At 38.5% G+C, this 24,567-nt stretch overlaps 1 protein-coding gene across 1 annotated transcript in view; it reads left to right on the top strand.

Moving 5' to 3' along the window:
- Positions 1-273: 273 nt before the first annotated feature.
- Positions 274-24,567, top strand: part of LOC145991665 (fatty acyl-CoA reductase 1-like) — a 118,471-nt gene continuing 94,177 nt past the window's right edge. The window contains exons 1-2 of the mRNA XM_083127730.1: positions 274-288; positions 3,545-3,745. Coding sequence (XP_082983856.1) covers positions 274-288; positions 3,545-3,745 — 216 coding nt within the window. The remainder of the gene's footprint in view (positions 289-3,544; positions 3,746-24,567) is intronic.

Consider the following 24,567-nt stretch of genomic DNA (forward strand, 5'->3'; position numbering starts at 1 on the left):
CCTACGCGGGCCATATTTTGGGATCAAATATCTCCGTGCTGGAACGAATTTTATATTACGAAAAACATCGAAATCTGTAGATTAAAAAGAAATCCAACATAATTCTCGAGAGGGTTCAGTGGGTCAAGGACCCCCAAAGAGCTACCTATTAAATATGGTACCGGAGAAATATCGAACAACTGACAAAAAATTCTACGCATAATTCAACCGTTGAATTAAAAATTAACAACGGAATGAAATTTATCGATTTGAAGGTTCATTAATCAAGGAACAATGCATCTGAAAAGTGTGAGAAAAAACACAAGACCACCTTTGAAGTCTGGAATAGCCATTACTGAACGATACCTCGTACAACCTATACAACTAGGTAAATACACGTTTCTTCTTTCCCGGGTACTACGAAAATTAGTTTTGAAAACGGCCAACAAAGAGATAAGAGAATCACGACCAAAAAAAATGGGATGGAGGGTTGTATCGCAGGTCAAGCCAACCATCGTTTTTAATCGTAATGTTTTTTTAATAACCCATCGAACGTTTATGAGTCTAAAATATGCCGCGATAAAGCCGTATAGGAACGTTTTACGCAAGAATTCTGTATCTATAAACAATCTGAATTTGGAAGACATCCATACGATGGAAGACATCCATACGATACCTACAAAATGACGATGGTCGCATATAGGGCCAATGATCACATGCATGGGATTAGTAATTTAAAACGACGAGCTTGTACATATAGGTACTTATAATATATAGCTGAAACTACTGCTAAATAAGGTCTTCCACGACACCAAAACATTCTGCTTCCTTTCACAAACAGGAAAAAAAGAACAATATGGCTGCCGGACGTTTAAACTTTCTTCCGCACTCCTTATCCTCTAATGAAATGATTAGATAGTAGTGACGTCATTACTGTTATACAACGTCACCACAGCGGCCATGTTCCCATCGATGACGTCACGACATGGTTTACTTACGGTTTTGGGGGTGCAGCAGGAACGTCTACGTTTTAAATTTGCATTAGAAGGATATTCTTCACCACTATATTTTTTAACCGCATCAAATTCTATGTAAGATCTGCTCTGTACGGATGAATGAAAGCATCTCCGATATCTACATCTATCTCTACTTCTCTGTTTGGTTCATTAAGATTAGCAAACGTCCTCCTATTCGGACGCATATATTGCAACTCGTAACTTTCAATATGATCCATGCTTATTTTTATACATTGATTTATATCACAGCTGAGGTGGTGGCACCAACAAAATCAACAACTTCACTTTTCTCGTTGGTAACTGCTATTTATACGTCATAATTTTATCGTGTGAAACAGGAAAATAGCTGGTGGAGCTGGACAATAGATGATGGGTTCCATAGACTCGGAACTTGGATTAAATGTATCAAGGGTGCCTGTTTAATTGTGACTGTCAATTGCATTTTCTTTTGCTTTGATAATCATACCTTTCGCTACATTGCGGTGAATATTTAATGTTTCAATAGCTAGAAATTTTGAAATGAAGGTGCCGATGTACGTACTTAATGCCTACATACAATTTACTATTATTCAGAAGTACTAAAAGTTCACCTATATAAGATAGATAGATCCACTTCGTGCGTGGATAGCCGGCCCCTGTGGCGGAGTGGTTAGCACATCGCTCTACGACGGCAGGGGTCCCGGGTTCGAATCCTGGCCTGGGCATGGATATTTGTGAGTGTCCATTCATCAATTTCATCCAAATCTTATCAAATTAGCCAAAAGTGGCACAAAATGCGAAGTAAAATAAAGCAAATCAAATCAAATCAAATCGTTCGTGGATACAATCTCCACTCTGTGCGTTACCGAATTTATAGAAAGCATTACGCTCCTGGAAAGTTCAGCTTGCAATGTGGATACATTATATTGCCCAGGAGGAGTAATAATATTCTCGTTAGCCACAATGATGGTATTATTGTACGAAGTCACATTCGGAATGCGGTACATGCTGTAGAAAGCTCTCAAAGCGACATATTTCGAATAAATAATATCTACGTGCGGTTTGAGTTTCAAGACCGACGTTTTGCTCGAGAGATGAAAGACTCGCATGTTTTACGTACCACGCTCCGTTTTGAAAATCCTGTAATGTGATGTTGTGTATTTTAGATAACAATGCAAGTAACAATACGCAGATATGACCACAGGTAATTTGATCGATGCTTTGAATGCGTTCGTTGTTCTAATAAGTGCTGGAATGGGTTAAATAGTTTACTAATTCTAACGGTGGCTCCCCATCAAAGAATTAAAAAAATGAAAGCAATATTGCTTTGCTTATAAAAGCAGATCCAGTGCGTACCGACATTTTTAGATACATCCAAATTCACCACACCGCATTCTTGGAATAAGAAACAATTTTGAAGCAGAGAATCAGACATGAAAACACATCCGAAATATTGAATCTTAAATATTTTAACTAAACTTTTAATGTGTTCGTTCGTAAGTGGTTTTTCTTCTTCTTAATTTTCTCAATGCTTCGAATTTCACGCCACAACCTATTTTTTTCTCCATATCCAAATTATGATGTTTCTGTTCTGCCAACTCAGCTATATTATTCTTCGCATCAATGACCGCTTTGGCAATAGCAGCACTCTGATTTGCTCAATTTCCCACAGTAACCAAAGCTGGATAGCAGGGATACTAAAAATAAATCCTCAAATATGTCAGTTTTTCCTAATATCTGCAAGTGTATTAATTGGGGTGTGCTTAGTAATAATTACATTCCATATCCTTTGAGCACGCATTGTTGTTTCTTCTCGTGCTGCCTTTTAGTAAGAACAGAATTAAAAGAATTCAAATATTTTAGATTATCGTAACGCACTTGATAGACAAAGCCTTTTGGTTTCATACTTTTTAGGGTATTTATAATTATAAGCCTTATCCTAATTTTCCTTTCGTATTCATTGCAATGGTGGTTCGCAGAGCTGCTACACGTTCACCAAACGATGCATTTTTACTGGCAATATGGCCGAGGGCTGCATTTTCTAAAATGTTATCTGCTTCGTGTCTAGCATCGAGATCTGTGCTCCTATTCTAAGCGATGTCATGCTGTTTGCATGCTGCATCCAGGGGATTCACACCTTGATATTCTCCCTGTATTCGTTTCTCAAGTTTTGTGCCAGGACCACAATTTTGATAACCTGGGATATGTAATTCGAATGGTAGTTTATTAATAATATCATTGACAAGACCATTTCCTTCAGCCACGTTCCAGAATTTCGGTGGAAGTGTGTTGATAATTTTAATCAAATACCCTGAGCCCTTTGTATCGTTCACAATAACATTAGTGAGCTTCGTACTGATCATATCCACGATAGACACTTTCTCATTGTAATAAGTTTGTTTCCTGCATTTTCTTCTGAGCCTACGTACCCTGGACTGTAGCCCTAACTTTCTGCAAATTCTGTGTGAAGCTATCCCTCCCATCACCTCCTGGCTTGCCCACTCTTTCCTTCCTGCTAAATCTTCCGTCTTCGTTTAACTTGCTTTTAAAATGCTTCTCTTCCTGTGCAGATCGGAAGCCAGCCAACGAGGATCTCACACTTCTTCCGGGGCCGCAGCGTCCTGGTGACGGGCGCCACTGGCTTCGTGGGGAAGGTCCTGGTGGAGAAGCTGCTGCGCTGCTGCCCGGACGTCGTGAGGGTCTATGTTCTCCTCCGCCGCAAGAATGGGCACGCGCCCGTCACGAGGCTTCAGGAACTCACCGACGCTCCGGTTAGTGATTCTCACACTAACAGATATTGCATTTTCAGCATTCAGAAATTAAATTGCAGTGTGTCACACTTTTTTAGTAACCTATTCTTCCCGTTGTGCAAATCTCCTAAATCTGTTTCTTCATTTTACCATGATGAATAAAAATATCGTACAAGAACGAAGAACGACTGGGGAAATTTGGGTTGAGAACAAGAAAGGGTGGAAATCGTGCTCCTTTGTCCTGTGCCACTTTAAATTTAAAAATAATTTATTACTCCTACCCACATCTTTCGGAAAAGAAGAACACCTAATTTGAATTTAATATTCAATTTCCTATCATTGAAATTATTATTTCACATATTTAACTAAATCTTTCATTGTACTTATAATCTATCACATAAAATACTATTTAATTTAAATTAATTAACCAATAATATCAAATTTGGTTTTCATATATTATAAACCAAGCCTAACAAAAGTAATAAGATCATGCAGAGTATGACGTATTGCACAAATATTCTATCTAATAGAATTATTTTGACACATAAAAATAACCAGACAAACGACATATTTTATGTAAATAAATCAGAGCGATGGGAATGTGTACATGCCTTAGAACTAATTATTCAAAATACTTTCCTTAAGGATAATTACACTCAAATCAAATTTCAATTATATTTTACAATATAATATTTAATACTAGCCCAATGGAGGAACATAGTTGTTCTGATCCCACATTAAACTGTAGGTCCAGTCCCGATTAGCCTTTCTGTGCATAAAGTGGACTTAAAACACCAAATCAATAAATCATTCAATTAAGGCTAGCACGTTTCAATCGTCTCCTCCTATTAATGTATTACACCCTCATCTGAATTCTGAAATATCATTTGAAAGGAAAACTCAATATATGAACTTAAAATACTCCTGTTACGACGGTATACAAACTGCTTACACTGCTTTACCAAATGAAGTTCTGGAAACGAGAGGTGAATTAACATAATTCTAGGATGCTGATTACGAATAATCCATTTTCTCCCATCACGTCGAATTTTTTCACAAATTAATAAAAAAAATATTTCAAATATCTATATACACATTCGCTATTTGCGTATGCTAACAGTTAAATTTTTCTTCCAAAAGAACGTAAATTTTCATGATAGATTCGAAATGTCATTGGTCAAACATACTTCTTCTATGTCCGTTTCTACCATTTCGCATGGAAGCTCCGATAACTAGACTTGCTCTTGAATCCTCATCCAACAGAAATCCGCCATCTCTGTTGTGCTCAAACGTTCCTGAAATTGGCGTTCCATGTCAGTGATTTCCTGCTGAAACCCATAGGGGTGTGAGTGTGTGTAATTATTATTATTATGTTTTATACAGATGCATTTCTGACGAGGGGCGATGCATAAATTAACCTACCAAAACGATGCATCTCAACTTTACAGTCGCCGCACCCCCGCCCCCTCTGGCGTAGTAGTTAGCACATCGCACTACGAAGCCAGTGGTCACGGATTCGAATTCTGGTCTGGGAATGGATATTTGTGAATCTCCGCGCAAGGAGTAAATCACTCGGTGTTTACAACATGCAATCAATGACGGCTTGTAACAACATATTCGCACACATTATTAGCATTTTACCAACTAGGACAACGTTTACAAACAATGTAATTGTTATTATCGTGTACTTTCACCTGTGTCAGTTTGCGCTATTACATATGGGACACCCATTATATACTTTCAGCAAATGATTTCTAAAAACAATAAATGCTTAGTTCTATCGCTTGGCATGGAAGGAAATCCAAACCAAGAAAGTAAGTACCATCATCTGTCGTTCAAAGAAAAATATTACTTTGCCACGTTCCTTGTGCGGAAACGCCTGTTAAAATCCAGTTATCCAGGTTGGGACAAACAAAAGTCTCAAATTGGAAAGTAAAGGTGGGATTAGACCAGATATTTGAATTTCCAGGAAAATGCTATGTACTACGTTAACGTCCACCACTTTCGTGGGCGATGGCCATTTTGACTGCGGTAAGTCTCTAAAGAGAGAGATGTCCGGTAACACCCAAGACAGTCGAAGGATTTCCCGCAGGTGCATCGTTGGCTTTCGGAATCTCATTGGGCTTATTGTTACACGAGACCGCATCTGTACGAACAATGCCTGGTAGACTTCGATGAGAACTAAACAGAAGCAGCGAACTCCTATGAAGATAATTTCACGTTACCCTTCACGTGAGTTGGATCTGGGTTTGGATCTTTGTGTCACGTACTTGCTCTTCATGGAAACTTGAGTACAGGTTCATTTAACAAATGCACAACAATTTTTCGGAACAAATTTTGGTTTTGGCCGCGCTTCTAGCGACTCAAAAACAATGGTATCTGCCAGTATGGGTGCAAAAACATCAACTGATACTTACCGATACATCGGTATAGGTATCGCTATCGGCTCAGCCCTAATATATATATGTGTGTTTGTATGTATGTATGTATATATGTGCATGTATGTATGTATACGTACACACAAGCGCGCGCGTCTCTATTTGTGCGTGTGTGAATGTGTATGTATGTAGCATTGTAGCATTGCTTTACATCGAATTTTTAAAACGTTTTCATCTGATAGGAAAGTTGTGAAATTGACATGCAGTATGTAAATTGAGATTTCTAACTAGTGATTGCTACATCCGGAGCGAAAATAGATCTTGTAACCCTCACCTCATGTTTCAGAAAATGATTATTTTCTAAACTTTTCTAAACTTACGTTTCTCTATAATTTTTGCTTGCAAATAACAACTGTCGTTCCGTAAGGTTTCCATAAAATATTATGAATTTTGCCTTGAGTACATCTCATTTCTCTACAGTAACAATCTGTTGTTTCTTAGCTGTAGCAAAGAAGACTTAATAATACAAACTCGTCCTTTCATTTTGAAATGTGCATTTGGCATTATTTATTCTGCTTACATTGCATTACTATTCCGTATTGAGTACAGTTTATACAGAATTCAGAGGGTTGTTAATACAGCACTTCAGAAGAATTGTTTTGAAGTAGTATTAATAAGTACAGATTTTGATGTGACTCAGAAGTACGTAAATGGCTTTAGTATGAGCGAAGCGAACTACCAAAAGGCTAGTTAAGATAAACCTGAAGCTGAATCTATTAATGCATCCTGGACTGCATTTGGCAGACTGAAGCGAGGCTCTGGGGCCTGAACTCACGGACAGTACAGTTTTATGTAGAACATTTTTAGAATTATTTATCTGCAAACTGAGAATATATATCATTAATTAATAATGCTTACAATCAGGGCGGATAAAAATCATGATTTATATTTTTTTTAAATCATTTTTGTTAATTTTGTTTTATGTAAATCGATTATTTAAAAAAAACGCTTCAAATTGCTTGTATAGTTTTCGGCACCATACATAGATTAATTTTCTTAACCCACTACTATAATTAACATATAAATAAGATGCCTGAAAAAGGATTACCATGATAGGGTAAAGTTTACATGAAACCTAACATGTTCTTATTATCATGTATGTTTTATAACTGAAAGAATAAACTTTCACCGATGGTATCAAACCTCATAGTGTATCATACACCAAAATATAATAAAAAGGTAAGCTAATTAAGCTAGAGGGCTCATACCCCACAATTTCTATAATAGCCTTTTATAGAAAGTTTTTTTCTGCTAAACGGCCCTGTAAAATATTTTAGCAGTTTGATTAATTCAAATAAAAAATATACCTAAATATACATTTTTCTGTTTCTGATACTGTACTGTACCTACCAGTGGCGGCGATTAGGGGGGCGAGGGGGTAATGCCCCTCAATTTTTGCCTCTTTTGCTCCGTACTCTGCTAAACCTTATCTACCGTGGGAAAGTCAACTGTCCTTGCCCTCACAGGTTTTGGCACCTTGCTCCCTAGTTTTGGAACCCAATCGCCGCCACTGGTACCTACTATGGAAATATTGTTGAATGTGTTATTCAAACTAAAAATAATTTCAGGAACTTTTCTTCCAGTGAAAATGAAACATTCTGGATGTACTCTGTAATTGTAAGTTAAAATAGTAACTTAAGTATTTTTATAGTCTTTGTAGCTGAATTTTGGGAAGTTTCTTAATGGTGGTTAAAAGATATCAGCAACCATGTTTATTTACAGTTTAATGATACTGACACTATTTATGGTTTATCATGATTAGTATTTTGATATTTCTCTACACAAAATCTTTGCTACTTTTGCCTATAATAGTTATTGAATTTTAAATCCAAAGAAATGTGTGTTTACAATTTCTTTCATATGAGCTTCACTCCATCCAGTACATACATTTTATTTCATTCATATTCCTATCTTAGAGTCTAATAAGCTCAATTAAATTATTACGAGATTAATATACTTTCACCAAAAGTGATAGTGATAATTACAAAATCCTTATGTACAATAGTCTATAAATTATTTATTTAAATTTATTTATTTTTTAAATATTTTTTTGCTCCTTCGGTGACCTAAAATAAACGCAATCATTTTGTAATTGCTTAATTTTAATTATACGTGGGAGAATCAAATGAAAACCGCAATTAATGTTTTTCCACTACTTTAATGCAGGGATAATGTTTGATTGTGCATTATTTTTCTATATAGTCCCCTCCCAGTTCAATACACTTACGCCATCGGATAGGTAGCGCTTCGATACCGTGTGAGAAAAATTCTTTTGGTTGACTGTGTAGCCACTCGTGCACCGCCGATTGGACATCTTCATCAGACTTGAACCTCTGCCCTCCAAGATGCTCCTTTAATGGACCAAAGATGTGGAAATCAGATGGTGCCAAATCTGGTGAGTATGGCGGATGTGGTAGGCACTTGAAGCGTAGGTCATCGATGGTTTTCATGGTTGAACGAGCAGAATGAGGACGGGCGTTATCATGTTGAAGCAAAACACCTGCACTCAGCAATCCCCTTCGCTTTGTGCGTATCGCTGGCCTCAAATGGTTCTTGAGAAGGTCGATATAGGTGGCACTAGTCACTGTCATACGCGGGGGCATGTAGTGTTCCAGAATAGGACCTTTCTTATCCCAGAATAAAGTCAACATGACTTTCCCTGCAGAGGGCTGGCTGCGAAACTTCTTTGGTTTCGGCGAAGACGAATGTCGCCATTCTTTGCTTGCACGTTTCGTCTCCGGTTGGAAATGGTGCACCCAACTTTCATCCCCGGTGACAATGTGAGCTAGAAAATCCTCACCCTCCTCTTCATAACGCCTCAGCAGCTCTTGACATGCGTCAACCCGACGGACTTTCAGTTCCTGCGTCAGCTGTCGAGGAACCCACCTGGCGGACACTTTTCTGTAGCGGAGTTCGTCATGCACTATGTGTTGTACTGAACCGAAGCTCATATTCAGTAAGGAAGCCATTTCAGCCAGGGTGACACGCCGGTTTTCCTGAATAAGCCGATCTGCTGCGTCTATGGACTCCTCTGTCACAACTCGCTGAGCCTGACCCGGACGGGGAGCATCAGTCAATATAGTCGTACCTTCTGCGAATTTCTTGCACCAATCGTAGACTTGCCGCTGTGACAGACAGGCGTCCCCATACTTCGTCTGCATTCTCCGATGAATATCAACCGGTTTGACACCTTCACTCCATAAAAATCTAATAACTCCACGCTGTTCCTGCTTGGTGCAACTGCGTAGTGGTGCCGCCATCTTGAATCAGCTGTTACTCACATCCAACCCCACCTACCGGCACTGCTTCGTACTACTAGCTCGGAAAGACGTCAAGGACTGTGTCTGCAAGTTTTCAAACGCCTAGAAAGAAAAAAAGATTTTTAATGGCACTTTTGCGGTTTTCATTTGATTCTCCCGTACTTGTATTCTTGAACACATGTGCTTGACATTTTATTGAGTTCGTGATTTACATGTTGATTTCTTTACTTGTTCTTGACAGCCATGACTTTCTTGACTGGTAGATACACCCTGTTTAACATTATAACATACCTCAACAAGACTTTATATACAGGGACATAACGAAACTTGATCAATAGCGCAGATTCCCGTCAAAGATGTAATTTATAACAGGAATGCAATGTTCATTGATTGAATTAGGTTATTTTACGTAACTTTTCTTCCACTTTTGACTAATCGCGATGATGAGGATGATGTGATGAAATTGATGAATTGGCAATTACAGAGAACATCCATGCCCAGGCCGGGATTCTAACCCGCAAGCCCACAACGGCGTTACACGCTACGTAACCACTCTGCCATGCAGGTACGCTAGGGAATGAGAATGTGGTTATATTTACTTTTCCGACACCTCAAGACACCAATATGTCTTGATAACACAGATAGAATCGTAAATGAGAAGGAGATGAGTAAAACTTACCAGTGAATTGATTCTTTATCAGACAGGCTTCAGTAGAGTGATCTTCCAGATTGACTTCGCTTTGTTTCCCGGGTCCCAAAGCATTCTCCAACTGAAAACTATTATTCGCAATTCATTACAGACGACGTGCGGACACGTTGTCCTGATCCAATGGGAATGAATGTACTTTGTTCTCCAAGTGGAGAATTACTTCGAGTCGAAAAGGGTAGGCGAAGATTGAAGTAAGAATTTTTTTCCCAGATTTCTAATTCTTTGTATTCGTCTTTGGAAGTAGCAACGAATTTGACTCATAATCATTGCTTGGACCTTTATCTGTGCCTTTATCCCAACTTTGAATGTAGGGAGGAGGGTTCCGAACCTTCCCCAAACCTACCTATGGGAAACCTTTCACTGTGTTATCCAATTAGTTAACCGAACCCAGAAGGAAAGCTGTCTAAATGCAAATGCAGGAAATGAATCTTCATGATGTGACACACTGTGCTTGAAATTTTCATATTTGTTCTTCAAAGCAAATTCCGATAAATGTCTTTGAATTCATTACAAGCTTTCCTTCCTATGGCTGCCATGCTTTATTCAAAGTCCGCGACCTTCAATAGCTTTCTTATCTGATGTCCCATGAACTTGCTATCTTTTAATTTAGCATTTGGCAAATCTGGAAATTTGTAGCGAGATACTTTAAGCACTGACCATCCATGTCCAAAGCTCTGACATATTGTTTCATTACACCCAATTTAATATATAACGGTGGCAATAGAATCTTGGATGGGTCTACGAGGATGACATCTTGCAAATTTTTACTTCCTACATTCTGTATGCTCCTGAGAGGCCATTCTGCTTGTTTTCATTGATTGATCGATTTTGTTTATTTTAAATCGTGTTTCTGCCACTTTTGGCTAATCGCGAACATGAGAAAGAGTGGTGATATGATGGAATCTATGAAGTGACACTCACAAAGAACGCATGCGCAGGCCAGGATAAGAACTCAGGATCCCTGACGTCGTAGCGCTATGCTAACCACTCCTCCACGGAGGTCGACGCCATTGAGCTTGTACCCAATGTAAATTTGACGTGTGTGTGTTTCACGTATGACGAGATAAGTATTATGTAGCGCTCCTAATATGGTAAATGCGCCCATTGCATATGTAGGTATCTTGCAAATCTTAGACTCCGCGGGTTGCAGGTAAGTGTCACAACTTTGAAGAAAAATGAAAAAATACATGACTCTGATAAGACCAGCGGTTGTATATGGCTCAGAAATTTGGAATATTACTTCCGAAATGTGTTTTTGAAAGAAAAATAGTTCGAAGAAATTATGAACGTGTCAAAGAGGAAAACATCTGGAGAATTCACAACAAAACGGAAAGAGACAATACATTAGAAAATGAAGATATAGTGATAGTTTTAAAATCGAACCGATTAAGATGGTTCAAACATGTTGAAGGGAAGATACCAAGAGATGATATCCATATCCGTGCCAAGATGGAAGGGAGAAGATCAAGAAGACAACGACGGCGCTTGCGTGATTAAATGGAGAATGATCTGAAAACTTTTAGAATCAGAAATTTGAGAAATGCTGCAAAAGGATAGAGACGAATGGAAAGATGTAATAATAGAGGCCAATGTTCGCCCAGAACTATACTGCCGGATAAGTAAGTAAGTTGAACAAATTTGTCGAACTCCAAACTCGAACATAATAAATGTCTAAGTGGTAGTTACGTTTTCTCCACTTTGATCTCTCTTTTATCATAAAAACTTATTCTTCTTGAAAGTCCAGCAATAATTAAGAAGACAATCGTCATAATGGAAAATATGACATGAATCGAATCTTTATCAAACGCGCTGTATAAAGAAGCGAAATACACGCGCACAAACTGGTGCTGTGACAGGTACTATGTGAAGCCAAAACTAGTACCCGGGTAACTATTGCCTGGTCCAAAATTTACAGAAATTCCCGTTCTGTTTAGGGTAAAGAAAGTCACTCCCGAGCTGGTTGCCAATGGACGTAAAAACCCCAGACGACTTTTGAGATCCGGGCGACATTTTCCGGTCGTTCCCCCACACGTTTAAATTTTGACAAGAAGGATATCAAACTTAGACGGTAGGAGCATCCCTCAGAGTGTGATCTCTTTGTTATTTCTGTTGTTTTTTTACTTGAGCTTAAAGGTATGTGGACGGTCATATAGGAGTCACGTAGCTTATATTCATTGCAGAAACACATTTCAAGGCACTGGCTAATTCAGTCGAAATCTTGCGATTTTTCGAAGCAGGTCCAGGTTTATTCCAACACTGACCGCCTGCATCATTTTTCATTTTCGAAGAACGTTACTTGCGTCTTGAGACACACTTTTATTAAGCGTGTGAACCTCGAAAGGTTCGGGGATCGAACCTGGAGCCCTTTAGATGAAAGTAATTATTCTTCAATCGGGGGTTAGCAGTAGCCCGTAAGCTCTCGCTTGGCTGCATCTGCTAACTGCAGGAGGTACCCGAATAAACTTAAATTTACAGAACCCTTTATAGAATGGCAACTCTCTAGATTTGGGTTACAATGACCTTAAGTCTGCATTGGCAAAGGATGGCATTAGAAAAGTATATTACCTGTCTCTCTTTAGAAGCGTGGACCGAAGAGTTTCTAAAGTAACTGTCCCTCGCTTGCTGAAGTTCACCTCTTAAATTGTCACTCAGATTCGTTGCACTCCACTTCCAAACAAGTTTCTAAAAGTCTGCATCCAGCCTGAATCTCCCTCAAAATCCAACTCACTCTCCTCTCTCCAAAACTCAAAACTCCCTTTTCTTACTCCCGAACCACTCTCCTCTTCTCTTCAAAACCCAAGACCAACCACCTGTCTCTCTCGAGCCAGATCAAACTTGCATTCCTCCTAATCAAAACTCCTCCCCTTTTTCTCTCTCATCAATTTTCCTTTGCAAACATTGGCGAATGCTTTTCGCTGAGCTGGTGCTGAAGTTAACACTTTCCTATACTTCCTGCCAGGCTGCCTAGCTAAACGTAACTCGAAAATGAAAATGAGGGATACGTAACGGTATCCAGCTGGGCGAAAAAAAAATTCCTTTGAATTTTTAAAACGTTTAGCTAAGTTGCAGGTACAGTGCCGGTTATGCCAATGCAGTCCCTTATAAGGTCTATTTATTTAGTGAAGAAAAATAATAACACATTTCACATCAGTGAAAATAAACACTACAGACTAACTCTAAAGCTAAAGGGGAGGGAAAAAAAATTGCAGTCAAAATTAGATTTGGTTGACAGGTGTCAAGTCGTAATCTAATTTGGACTATCGAACATCAAGACAAAAGCTCTGTGGGAACAAACTAAAATTAAAAGCCGAGATGGCAATCAAAAATGAGAAGTCCAATGCCATATTTTGTTCGTCTCTAGCATGAATGAAATGAACGCGTGCGTACTACAATATTTATGCTGAGCACGCATACATTGGCTTCCAAGAAATGTTTATCAACACGAGCTAAGCGGTAATGTCAGCTCGGGTCAGAGAACCATGAAAAATATGTTGATACATCAAACACACACCACTGAACTCACTTGTCAGCTGAACTGACGTCAGAATGGCCAAAGCTCTAAGTTGTGGCTCCACCCACTAATCATGTGGGGGGGGGGCTAACACCAAAACATTAGGAATATGGGAGCAACAGCTCACGACACAATAAATTGCAAGGCAATTTGCACTAATATAAGATGATCCTGGTGAATATATATTGTATCGAAGCACATGCAAGTTTCTCCGTCCATTGAATCTCTCTGAGAGAATAATATATGTATAGAAGATATAAGTACCATCTTCCAATAAAAATTAGAGGAAAAAAAAGATTGTTAAAATATATCAGATTATAGTGAATAATGCTATACTGCATTACGTATTAAAATACCAAAATTGTCCAACACCGTCCATTAAATATGAGTAGATATTTGAATACACACGTGATAAGTAAAGAAACCCAACTTAGTCCACTACAAATACATAATGAGTGGAATATTAAAATCAAATGTCCATTATATATGTATATCTTGGTTAGTAAAAATTTAAAATCCTACAGTCCTTGCTGTACGGCGTAAAAGTTAGGTCCGGAATGTTCTGAAAACACGCGAAAGCACTTGCGTGCAGTATCCACTGCATTCCATGGAGTCCGTGCAAAAGTGTTTGCAACTGCGAAAACCGGAACGAGGGTGTCACAATTTACATCCCAATCATCACGTGAGAATATCGGTCCTTGTAGCTTAAGGAACGAGAAGTGTTCATGATTGTACCACTGGATGTAAAATTCTGGGTGAGGGACGTTTGATGAGGGGGGGGGGTAAATCTTGAAGATCGGCGGGTGAACAGAAGGAAGAAACAGTTGGATTATTTTGTGCTGCTAACTGTACTGTAGAATTAATCATCCAGGGGAGAATGCTGTTCACAGGACTCTGCTATGCGATGTAGACGTCATGGAGATACGAGACATTATTAGGTGAGGATAGGAATGAGGTGGCCAATTAAAAAAAAGGAACAGGGAAAGGTTTCAAAATACAGTCTTTAAAATCACAATAACCCAGAGTATGCCATTCAAATAAAAGTACAAAATCACTAAATATGGGGCCTAATGTCAAATACAATATAATAACTAATAATAAAAAGCAATAAAGAATGTAAATCAATTTTAAATAACTGTATGCTAAAAATGTGAAGGTTTACGATGCGAGACATTATTTTACCATTACGGGAGTGTAAACGTGGTGAAAATATTGATTGAAGGCTAACAAAATTGCAATAATTGCCTCTAAATTTAAAGAGGTGATAATAAACAAGGTAAATGAGCGGAACCAAATTTTTGAATTTATCTTCAAATGTTAATTATGTAGGTGACGTAAAAGGAATTGAAGTGACGCAATAATGACGTAGTATCCCTTAGGTACTAGTCGAAGAGAAATTAGTAAACAATTAGAAAAGGTAATTGAACATGCCTTATCTCAATTGTCGTGTCCATTGATTGACGAATATGAACAATCTCATCAGCAAAAATAAATTGTCAAAGTACTTGTCATATCCGTACTACATTATATATCTGAATGCTTTATTTAAATAACTCCAACAGTTCACCATTATTAGTACTGAATTTTTGTCTTAGATGTTATCACCACCCTCGGTTCCTTCGAGAAAACCAAACTCCCGTGAGGAAACGAGGCTGATGTGACCGCGCAGTGGAGCATGCTATGCTATGCTATGCGTCTCGAGAATGTTCATTGAAAAATACAGATGTTACAATTAAAACCAGCATGTTTCAAAGAAACCAGATAAAGTTATATATTAACATGAGTTTTATTGCAATGTATTGAAAACAAATTGAAAAATATAATGTTAACAAAAATCTTTTGGAACCATTCTATCGTTCCATTACTCCCCTAAGTTAAATTAAAGACACATACCAAATACCAATTAGAACTAACGAACTCTACCTTACATGAATAACGCTAGTGTACGTGCAGTGTATCTGATCGGCGTTCTACCCAGAACTCGAGTGCCTCAGCCTTCCTGGTCGCTCTTGAACACTCGAGCTCGTTTGTGCAGCACCAATCAGATCACACCTGACGTCATCTCTACTTCTTATATTTAACGCTAGAGTTCGTTAGTGTACACATCATCTTAAAAGACCCGTTTATAACAAAGTGGTCTTAACCTCCCCCACTCGGGGGTAATTTACAAAAATTACACCTTAGTTATGATACCATTCTAATTTAAGTATGTTCTGGGTAGCCAGCGCCGTTATTCCAATAAATCTGGTGTTGTGTGTCGCGACATAAAGCTAGGCGTACAGACCCCATCTGAAATATACAAAATCGAGAACAGTATCTTCGTAACTTACATGAACACCCTGTATAACATTTATAACTCAAACATATGTACACTGCTGTTTGTGAAAATTGCAACACCCAGAAATAATGGCCCAAATTAATCCAAACTCGGAGGATGTGTAGAACAGTGTACCAGCAATAAGTGATTAGTATTGCAGAGAGATGGCGTGCATGTAGGCCCAGCAGCGCCCTCTCTTGTGTAACCGGAAGGGTCAGTGTTACGCCAAGCTCAGTCAGTGAAGAGCCGTCAAACGAAGTGGAAACGTGAAAGCAAGTGCTGGTATACCTCGTCGACGTCAAAGGGTGCAATATCAGCATGTGAGTGTGTTCGAATGGGGCAGAATGAGCGGTCTCTGGGAAGCGGGTTTGTCATACCGTGACATTTCGGCTCGTACAGGGCATGCTGCTACGACAGTGATGCGTGTGTGGAGCCAGTGGATAGAAGAGGGTCGTGCACAGCGACGAGCAGGTACTGGACCACGCAATGTGACCACAGCACGGGATGACCGCCATCTTGCCCGCATGGCTGTAACTCACGGTACGGCTTCGTCCACAGTATTGGCTCGACGCTAGAGCAGTGCAACGGTTGTGGACCTGTCTGCGTGGACGGTACAACGATGTCTGCTGCGGGTTGGGCTGGTGACACGCATGCCATTGCGTCGGCTTCCATTGTTCAGAAACCACAAACGCCTCAGGCTGCAATGGGCACGTGAATGCCGTCGCTGGCATGCTAAGTAGCAAAATGTAGTGTTTTCGGACGAGTCCCGCTTAAACTTGTCCTACAGTGATGGCCGCATAGGTGTTAGACGCTACCGTGGTGAACGCAATCTGGCAACCTGCATTGTTGAGCGGCATAGCGGACAAACGCCAAGTGTGATGATTTGGGGTGCCATTGGACACAACATGCCATCTCCCCTCCTACGCATTGAAGGCAATCTAAACAGCAACCGCTACGTTAGGGAGGTTTTGTAGCCCGAGGCACTGGCCCTCCTTCAGGCAACTCCACATGCCATATTTCAGCAGCTCAATGCCCGGCCACATGTGGTGAGGAATGTGCAAGCCGTCTTCGAAGCACGACAGTTACCACTGCTTCACTGGCCTGCACGTTCGCCTGACATGTCACCCATCGATCATGTCCGGGATATGGTTGATCGGCAACTTGTTCATCATGGTCTTCCAGCAACCACTGTTGATGCTTTGTGGACTCGCATACAAACCGCGTGGAAAGAGATTCCCCAGGAACATATCCAGGCTCTCCTTGATTCCATGCCACGACGTGTAGAGGCTCTGTTTGCAGCACATGGGGGCTTCACACCATACTGAATTCTCAAGGTCAGAGATCATATACAGGTCTGTAACTCTAATCATTTGTGTATTGGCATGTACCAAATCTGTGGTATAAAGTTCATTTCAATCATACGTTTTCTTCTTGGTGTTGCAATTTTCACAAACAGCAGTGTATATTATTTTGATTACTTTTCACATATAAAAATAATTAGTATACAAATTATTTACAAATGTATGTGTCGACACATCATTAATGGATTTGCAACATTGGTTTTGGATTTTTAGATTACGTAATCTTTAACCTTCGTTCAGTAACACATTTCCGGAAAGGAATTAAAGAGTCTGGCCTTGAGTCAGTTAGGCAGGTACAACTTGAAATAAAGACATGCCTATACAGCAGACTTCTACAAGTAACAGATGGTTACACAGATAAGACGCAACACAAGGAGTTCTGACACGTGTTTTGGGTAGCACGGCGATAAAGAAAAAAAAATCTGGGGAGTTCTAATCGTGAAGTCGAGACAGATACCTTTTCAATTGACTAACATGAGCTCGACGAACTTTCCTGGAGTCATTTACATTTTCTAATAAAACACTATTACCCCCTAGAAATTTTATTATCTGATAAGGTCCAGCATATTTCATACTCAATGATTTCGTTATATTTTGTGCTAGACTAGAGATTTTATGCGTCTCTACTAAAACTAAGTCACCTACCGAAAATCTTATGTCTGCAAATTTTTTCTTATACATTTTGTCTCGCTTATGCCACATTTTAACCATATTGCCAATTGCAAGTTCCCATTTATTTATTAAATCTTGTTTTTCAAGATGTTCATCCGACAAGATAAATTGCCACTTAACTTCTAAAGGGGAGTACAACTTCCTACCTAAAAATAATTCTGCCGGAGACATCTTTAAGGTTTCATGATATACTGAATTGATACTAAAGACAATTTCTTGTAAAACACTTGACCATTTGTCTTGTCTGTTGTGTATATAAGTTCGCATGGAACTTTTAATAGTAGATATGTATCTTTCACTCAAGTTTGCCGCCGCATGGTATGGCGAAATTGTAATATGACGAATTCCCATGGAGTATAAATATGAGGTGAAATATTGACTTTTAAAATAAGCTGCATTATCAGTTACACATTCATAAGGTACTCCTAGTAACATAAATGTTTTATGTAGTAATTTGACACACATTTTAGAACTAATCTTAGCCATTGCGTGACATACACAAAACCTAGTAGCGGCGTCTACCATTATTAATATAAACTTATTTCCACCAGACATGGGTAACGAACCTATTACGTCCATAAAGATACGTTGCAAGGGTAATTTTATGATTTCTGACATCAAAGCATTGAATGTGATTTTTCATACCTTCCCACGTAAATCTAGACTGTATTTTCTTGAGAGTTTTTACCCAATAACAATGGGATCCACCAATTACATTCGAGTGAAAATAATCGATTATTGAATTTTGTAAATGTTCTGGCACACATATTTTAAACGTTTGATTTAGTGCACGAGTTTTCTTGTACAAAATATTATTAACTAACTTATAATCTGGAACCAATTCTTTATTACTTATTTTATCTATGATTCGGGACAATACTTTATCTTTTTTCTGTTCCAAATCAAATGATAAAGAGAATAATGGATGAAAATACATTCCCAAATTACATGTTGCAATTCTTCAAGTTCTAAACTTTCTGTATCAAATTCTTGACTGTTGTAAATGCGTGAGAGAAAATCAGCTATAACATTAGCCGTGGTGGAAATGTGAGAGATTTCAAACTGATATTCGGAAAGCTTTTCTAAATAGCGAGCATACAATGGATATTTCTTAGCTCTCCTTATCATCCATGTAACACTGAGGGAATCCATCTGAACCGTAAATGGTCTTAATTTTAAATAGAAACCAAATTTCTCGATAGCTAACATTAAACCCATTAATTATATTTCATATATAGTTTTTGATTTATGTTTCTCTTTCAACCGTTTGGAATGAAAATAAACAGGTTTTAGTTGACCTTGTTCATTTTCCTGCAACAACGTGCATCCAAACCCTTTTAGGCTTCCATCCACTTGTACTGTGAAGGGTTTATTGAGGTCTGGTAGTTTCAGAACTACAAAATCTTCAAAACATTGCTTTAGTTTGTCGAAGGCAGACTGTTGAGACTGTCCCCACTGAAATTTAACTCCTTTAACCTTTAAATCATACAAAGGTGCCTTTATTTCATGAAAATTTGGAATAAATCGGCTGAAGTAAGAGAGAAATCCACAAAGTCTATTTAAACCTCTCATATTTTTAGGAGGTGGAAGTTTATGTATAGCTGCTATTCTATCTGGGTCCATGCATAGTTTTCCTGATTTAATAATGAATCCCAAATATTGAATTTCTAATTTCATGAACTGACTTTTAGTAGGGGAAATGGTGACCCCCCATTGCTTAAATCTGTCGAATACAATTCGAAGGTGTCTCAAATGTGTCTCTTTATCTGGGCTAAACACAATTACATCATCTGCATAGAATTCCAAAATTTTACCTTTCAAGTCACCCAAAATTTTATACATAATTCGGGCTAAGCTACTAGGGCCAATTTTAAGACCAAATGGGATCCTAGTGTACTGGTAAAATCCCGAGGAGGTCCCGAAGGCAGTCAGTGCTTTCGAATCCTCAGTTAATTTAATGTGATGAAAGGCCTTTTTTATGTCTAGCACACTATAAACATTTCCTTGGCTAATTGACATCAAACTTTCCTCTAACACCGTGTTAGGAAAGGCATCAAATAGTATATGTTTATTGACTTCAGAGTAGTTACAAACAAGCCTACTTTTATTGTTTTTACCTTTCACTATGAAGCAAGGTGAACAATAGTTACTTTGGCACTCTTCTATAATTCCCTTTTCTAATAAATCTTGAACAATTGATTCAATTTCTAATCTTTTCTCACGAGTTACTGGATATGGATTTATTCTAACGGGAGTTGTATCTTTTAACTTTATATGATATTCATAATCCCTTATACATCCTATATCATTATCAGTAAGTACGTCAGAAAATTCCTTTTTCAGCTTACCTAGTTCTTGCTCATAATAGCCTATATTTGCAGTCTGCATTCCCAGATGTGTCCCTTGATGTCTTCTAGGCCTGCCAAAGTGTTCTCGGGTTCCTGGTCTGCTTCTTTTCCGGACTCCAACTTGTTCCCGGCGGTCGTCGTATCCATTTGCTTGACGAATCCTCTGCCCATTTGAATATTGAGGAGTAGAAACACTTTCCTGAAATATTGTACATCCTTTAAGTAAACTATCACCATTCCACTTAATTGGCACAATCTTATTGCTGCTTTTTAACTGCACTACACCATCACTTAACTTTATATTCATTCCAGTTCGAATTTGAAATTTTAGGCCAAGAACTAAGTCTACAGGTAAGTTTATCAACTGGCCACGACATTTCATTAATTTGAACTCCAACTGTCACTCTCTTATTAAGATGTAAACTGGACGAATTACCCACGGTAACTTTGATATCTACGTCATGCTCGTGAAAATTTCTTTTATCTTTAATTAATTGCCAAATACTGTCTTTAATAATGTTCTCAGAGCAACCTGTATCAATACAAGCCAACACTGGTACCTTTTCCACAGAACAGTCAATGAAAACAGCTTGCATCTCCTGTTTATTTATAGTTTTCGAAAGATCTCTCTTCATTATATAGGCCTGTCTTTTAAGGGGACAATTTGATTCTTTATGATTAAAGTTTGTACAAAATCGGCATTGCATAGGAACTTTGTCTTTAGGCAAGGGGAAGGAAACAAGTTTTTCCTGTCTTTTTTCCGCATAAAATTCACTTGCAATAACATGATGTTTTTGCATTCTTTCTAGACTCGATTTGAATGTTTCAAGAGAGCCAGGAACTTCACTCATTATAAGAAATTTCTCGGAATATCTAGGCAACAGTCTTTCGACCAACAAGGCACAAAATTCCGCATCTGTCCACGCAACTTGCAAAACTCGGGCTCTCCTTAATCTAGTTTCTAAAAATTCTACTGGGTCTTCCCAATTATCCTGCCTGCGTAATACATAGTTCGTAATGAGCTTCTCACGTCCCAAAGACGTCACATGAGTATCTAGTACTTTTCTTACAACTTCTCGCCACATGCTGTTCTTCGATATACAAGTCAACCATAAACTATACAATCTTTGTCCCACTTTATTTAACACTGACAACATGATTTCTCTCAAGGGAAACAACCCCTTTTCCACAATTTTCTCTATTGCTAGCAAAAATTGAAATATATTATCCGAAGATTCGGATACCACGGGCGGAACATCAGCAATAGCTTGAACTAACGTATTCTGTGCAATATGACTAGTTAACTTGCTTAACACACCATCAGGAAAAATAACACTATTGTTACTTCTTTCATTAATATTAAGCCTAACTTCTTCGTCATAATCAGAGAACTGTATTAAATTGTGACGAGGGCGTCTATTTACCCAGGAAGTCCTGATAGGAAACCTATAACTAGGTTGTAACTCTACATTTCTTTGGTCGAGTACATTAATAGGATTATTCTCATTACCTTCAGATCGCTGGTCTCTGTTACGAGTTGAAGAAAAAGGCTCACGATATTGCGTGAGATCCGAGTCTCCCACCTGATCTAAGGTTAATAAAGAATTCACACCATCCATTTTCTTTATATTGCAAATAGTGTATCTGTAATTAGAAACATACGTTAATACTAAATACTAAATTCTAATTTTCAGATCTCCCCCCTTCTGTTCCATATCCAATTAAATTTTCCTTTTCTTTTACGATGAACAGATTGAATACTGGCATTTTTCAATGTAACGAGCAGAGCAAACCGACAGCTGGTATGCAAGGTCAAATGAACATGCCTCTGAAAACACACGATCAACCATGCTCTCTCTTATCACCACCCTCGGTCCCTTCGAGAAAACCAAACTCCCGTGAGGAAACGAGGCTGATGTGACCGCGCAGTGGAGCATGCTATAGAGAGTCCTATGCGTCTCGAGAATGTTCATTGAAAAATACAGATGTTACAATTAAAACCAGCATGTTTCAAAGAAACCAGATAAAGTTATATATTAACATGAGTTTTATTGCACGGTATTGAAAACAAATTGAAAAATATAATGTTAACAAAAATCTTTTGGAACCATTCTATCGTTCCATTACTCCCCTAAGTTAAATTAAAGACACATACCAAATACCAATTAGAACTAACGAACTCTACCTTACATGAATAACGCTAGTGTACGTGCAGTGTATCTGATCGGCGTTCTACCCAGAACTCGAGTGCCTCAGCCTTCCTGGTCGCTCTTGAACACTCGAGCTCGTTTGTGCAGCACCAATCAGATCACACCTGACGTCATCTCTTCTTCTTATATTTAACGCTAGAGTTCGTTAGTGTACACATCATCTTAAAAGACCCGTTTATAACAAAGTGGTCTTAATGTATGGAGATTTCGAAGTGCCAACTTGGAATTAATGTTTCGACGTCGAACGCTGGATCGAGTTATTACCCGAAGTGCAAGAAAGTCATGACGTCAGAATAACTCTCGGGGGAAAATTCTGGGGTGGGGAAATTCTAAAAGGTAAGCATGCTGGAACATGGTTCGATCTTGCCCGGCTGCGAGAGCAATAGAGTCGCCGCTAGGCAACAGATTATGCGAAGTCAGGAAAAATTAACGGGAGATGTATCGTTCCTCAGAGTCAGTTCCTTGGAAAAGGAGCGGAGTTAGCCATTGTGCATTGTCATATTGCAATCCTGTCATTGTATCAATTTTCATCGTTCGGCCGGAACTGTCCAAGGTTACTGGGTGTATGGGAACGCTGAATCGCAGCCTTCGGAGTTTGCTGGAATGAACTGACGCCGGTAAAATGGAATGGAGGAAATTAACTTGCAAGAAATGTGAGTCGCCGGGATGGGACGAAGCTTCACTGGAAATCTGGAGGAAAGGAAAGGGGGAGGATTCTTGATTTGCAGTTAGGATTCATCGCGGCGCTCTGAACAGAAAGAAATAGTGGATGCGCAACATCCATGCGCCAAAGATCCAAGCGCGTGTCGTTACGTAACAAACGTGACTACACATTTGTGAATGTATCTTGTTCGACTTCTATGCAACTCGATCATAACAATGATTCCGTTTGAAATGAAATCGTCATCTGGGTCATTCAGTCCAATGCTAATCTTGTATTTCAAACTTTTCTTTTACAGGCTTGTAGCACGGGAAACGAGAACACAATAATCGTATTAAGAAAATATATGGCAAAGATCGCTATTATTAATATCTTATTCAAAGTACATACGAATACTGAAACGCTTCGAAAAATATTTCCGAAAATGATAACACCTGAACTGAAGGGAAATTAAGATATAATATTATATTTACTAACAAACTATGCAAAGTGAAAAAGGATGCAATCCTTTTTGGACCACTTAGTGCGCTGAATTCTCTTTAATTAGGTGTGATATGAGCTCTATATTGACATATTTAAAAGGATATCGTAGCTATGCGTTTCCTATTCTTTTATATTAATGCAAATTACAACTATTCTCTTTGGAACTAAATATATGTAGGGTGGGTGGGCAAAAAAGGGGAAAAAATATAATGCCTTAAATATGTGAATATAGTTCAGCCATTACTAGTTTTATATCACACGAAGGGTCAAGAAAACATTTTGTTCACGGGCCTCTATTAAAATATGCTTTGAATATTTATATATACGTAACATTTACTAAAGTCTTTATTCAGACTGGACATTATCGCCATTCTGCCGATAGCAGAAGGTACTTTCACCAGTTATTTGGGATCCCTGGGTAACTGGAGAAAATGGTATTCACTAAGCGCATTTACATATTATTTCGTATTTTTCACCATTTCTTCATTATGTGTAGCTACTTAATAATTCTCACTGTATTCATGCGCATTTCATAAACTTCTAACGTCGCCCTGTGAACTCCACACTCTTCCGCCTAACTAGTGTGTATAATTGGCAAATAAATTGAGTAAAGTACAACCATGTGTTTAATAACCCATAAATATTCACATATAAAATTAATACTTTTCGTAAAATCGCCCAAATAGCTGTTGCCTGTTATTCGTGTCCTTGTGATGGACAGAGATGATGTTACAAAACCTCTGTGACTGCTAAAACGCGTTCTCATGTGTTAGTGGTTGCTCAATTTCCTACGTATTCTCCGCTTGTTTAGGGTCTGACTGAATGTAAACACGATGAGGTCTTAAGGCGGAAGGCGTACAAGATTCTGCTTTA

This window comes from Lepisma saccharinum, chromosome 8, assembly GCF_977018435.1.
Source record: "Lepisma saccharinum chromosome 8, izLepSacc3.1, whole genome shotgun sequence".
In the NCBI taxonomy this organism is placed as follows: domain Eukaryota; kingdom Metazoa; phylum Arthropoda; class Insecta; order Zygentoma; family Lepismatidae; genus Lepisma; species Lepisma saccharinum.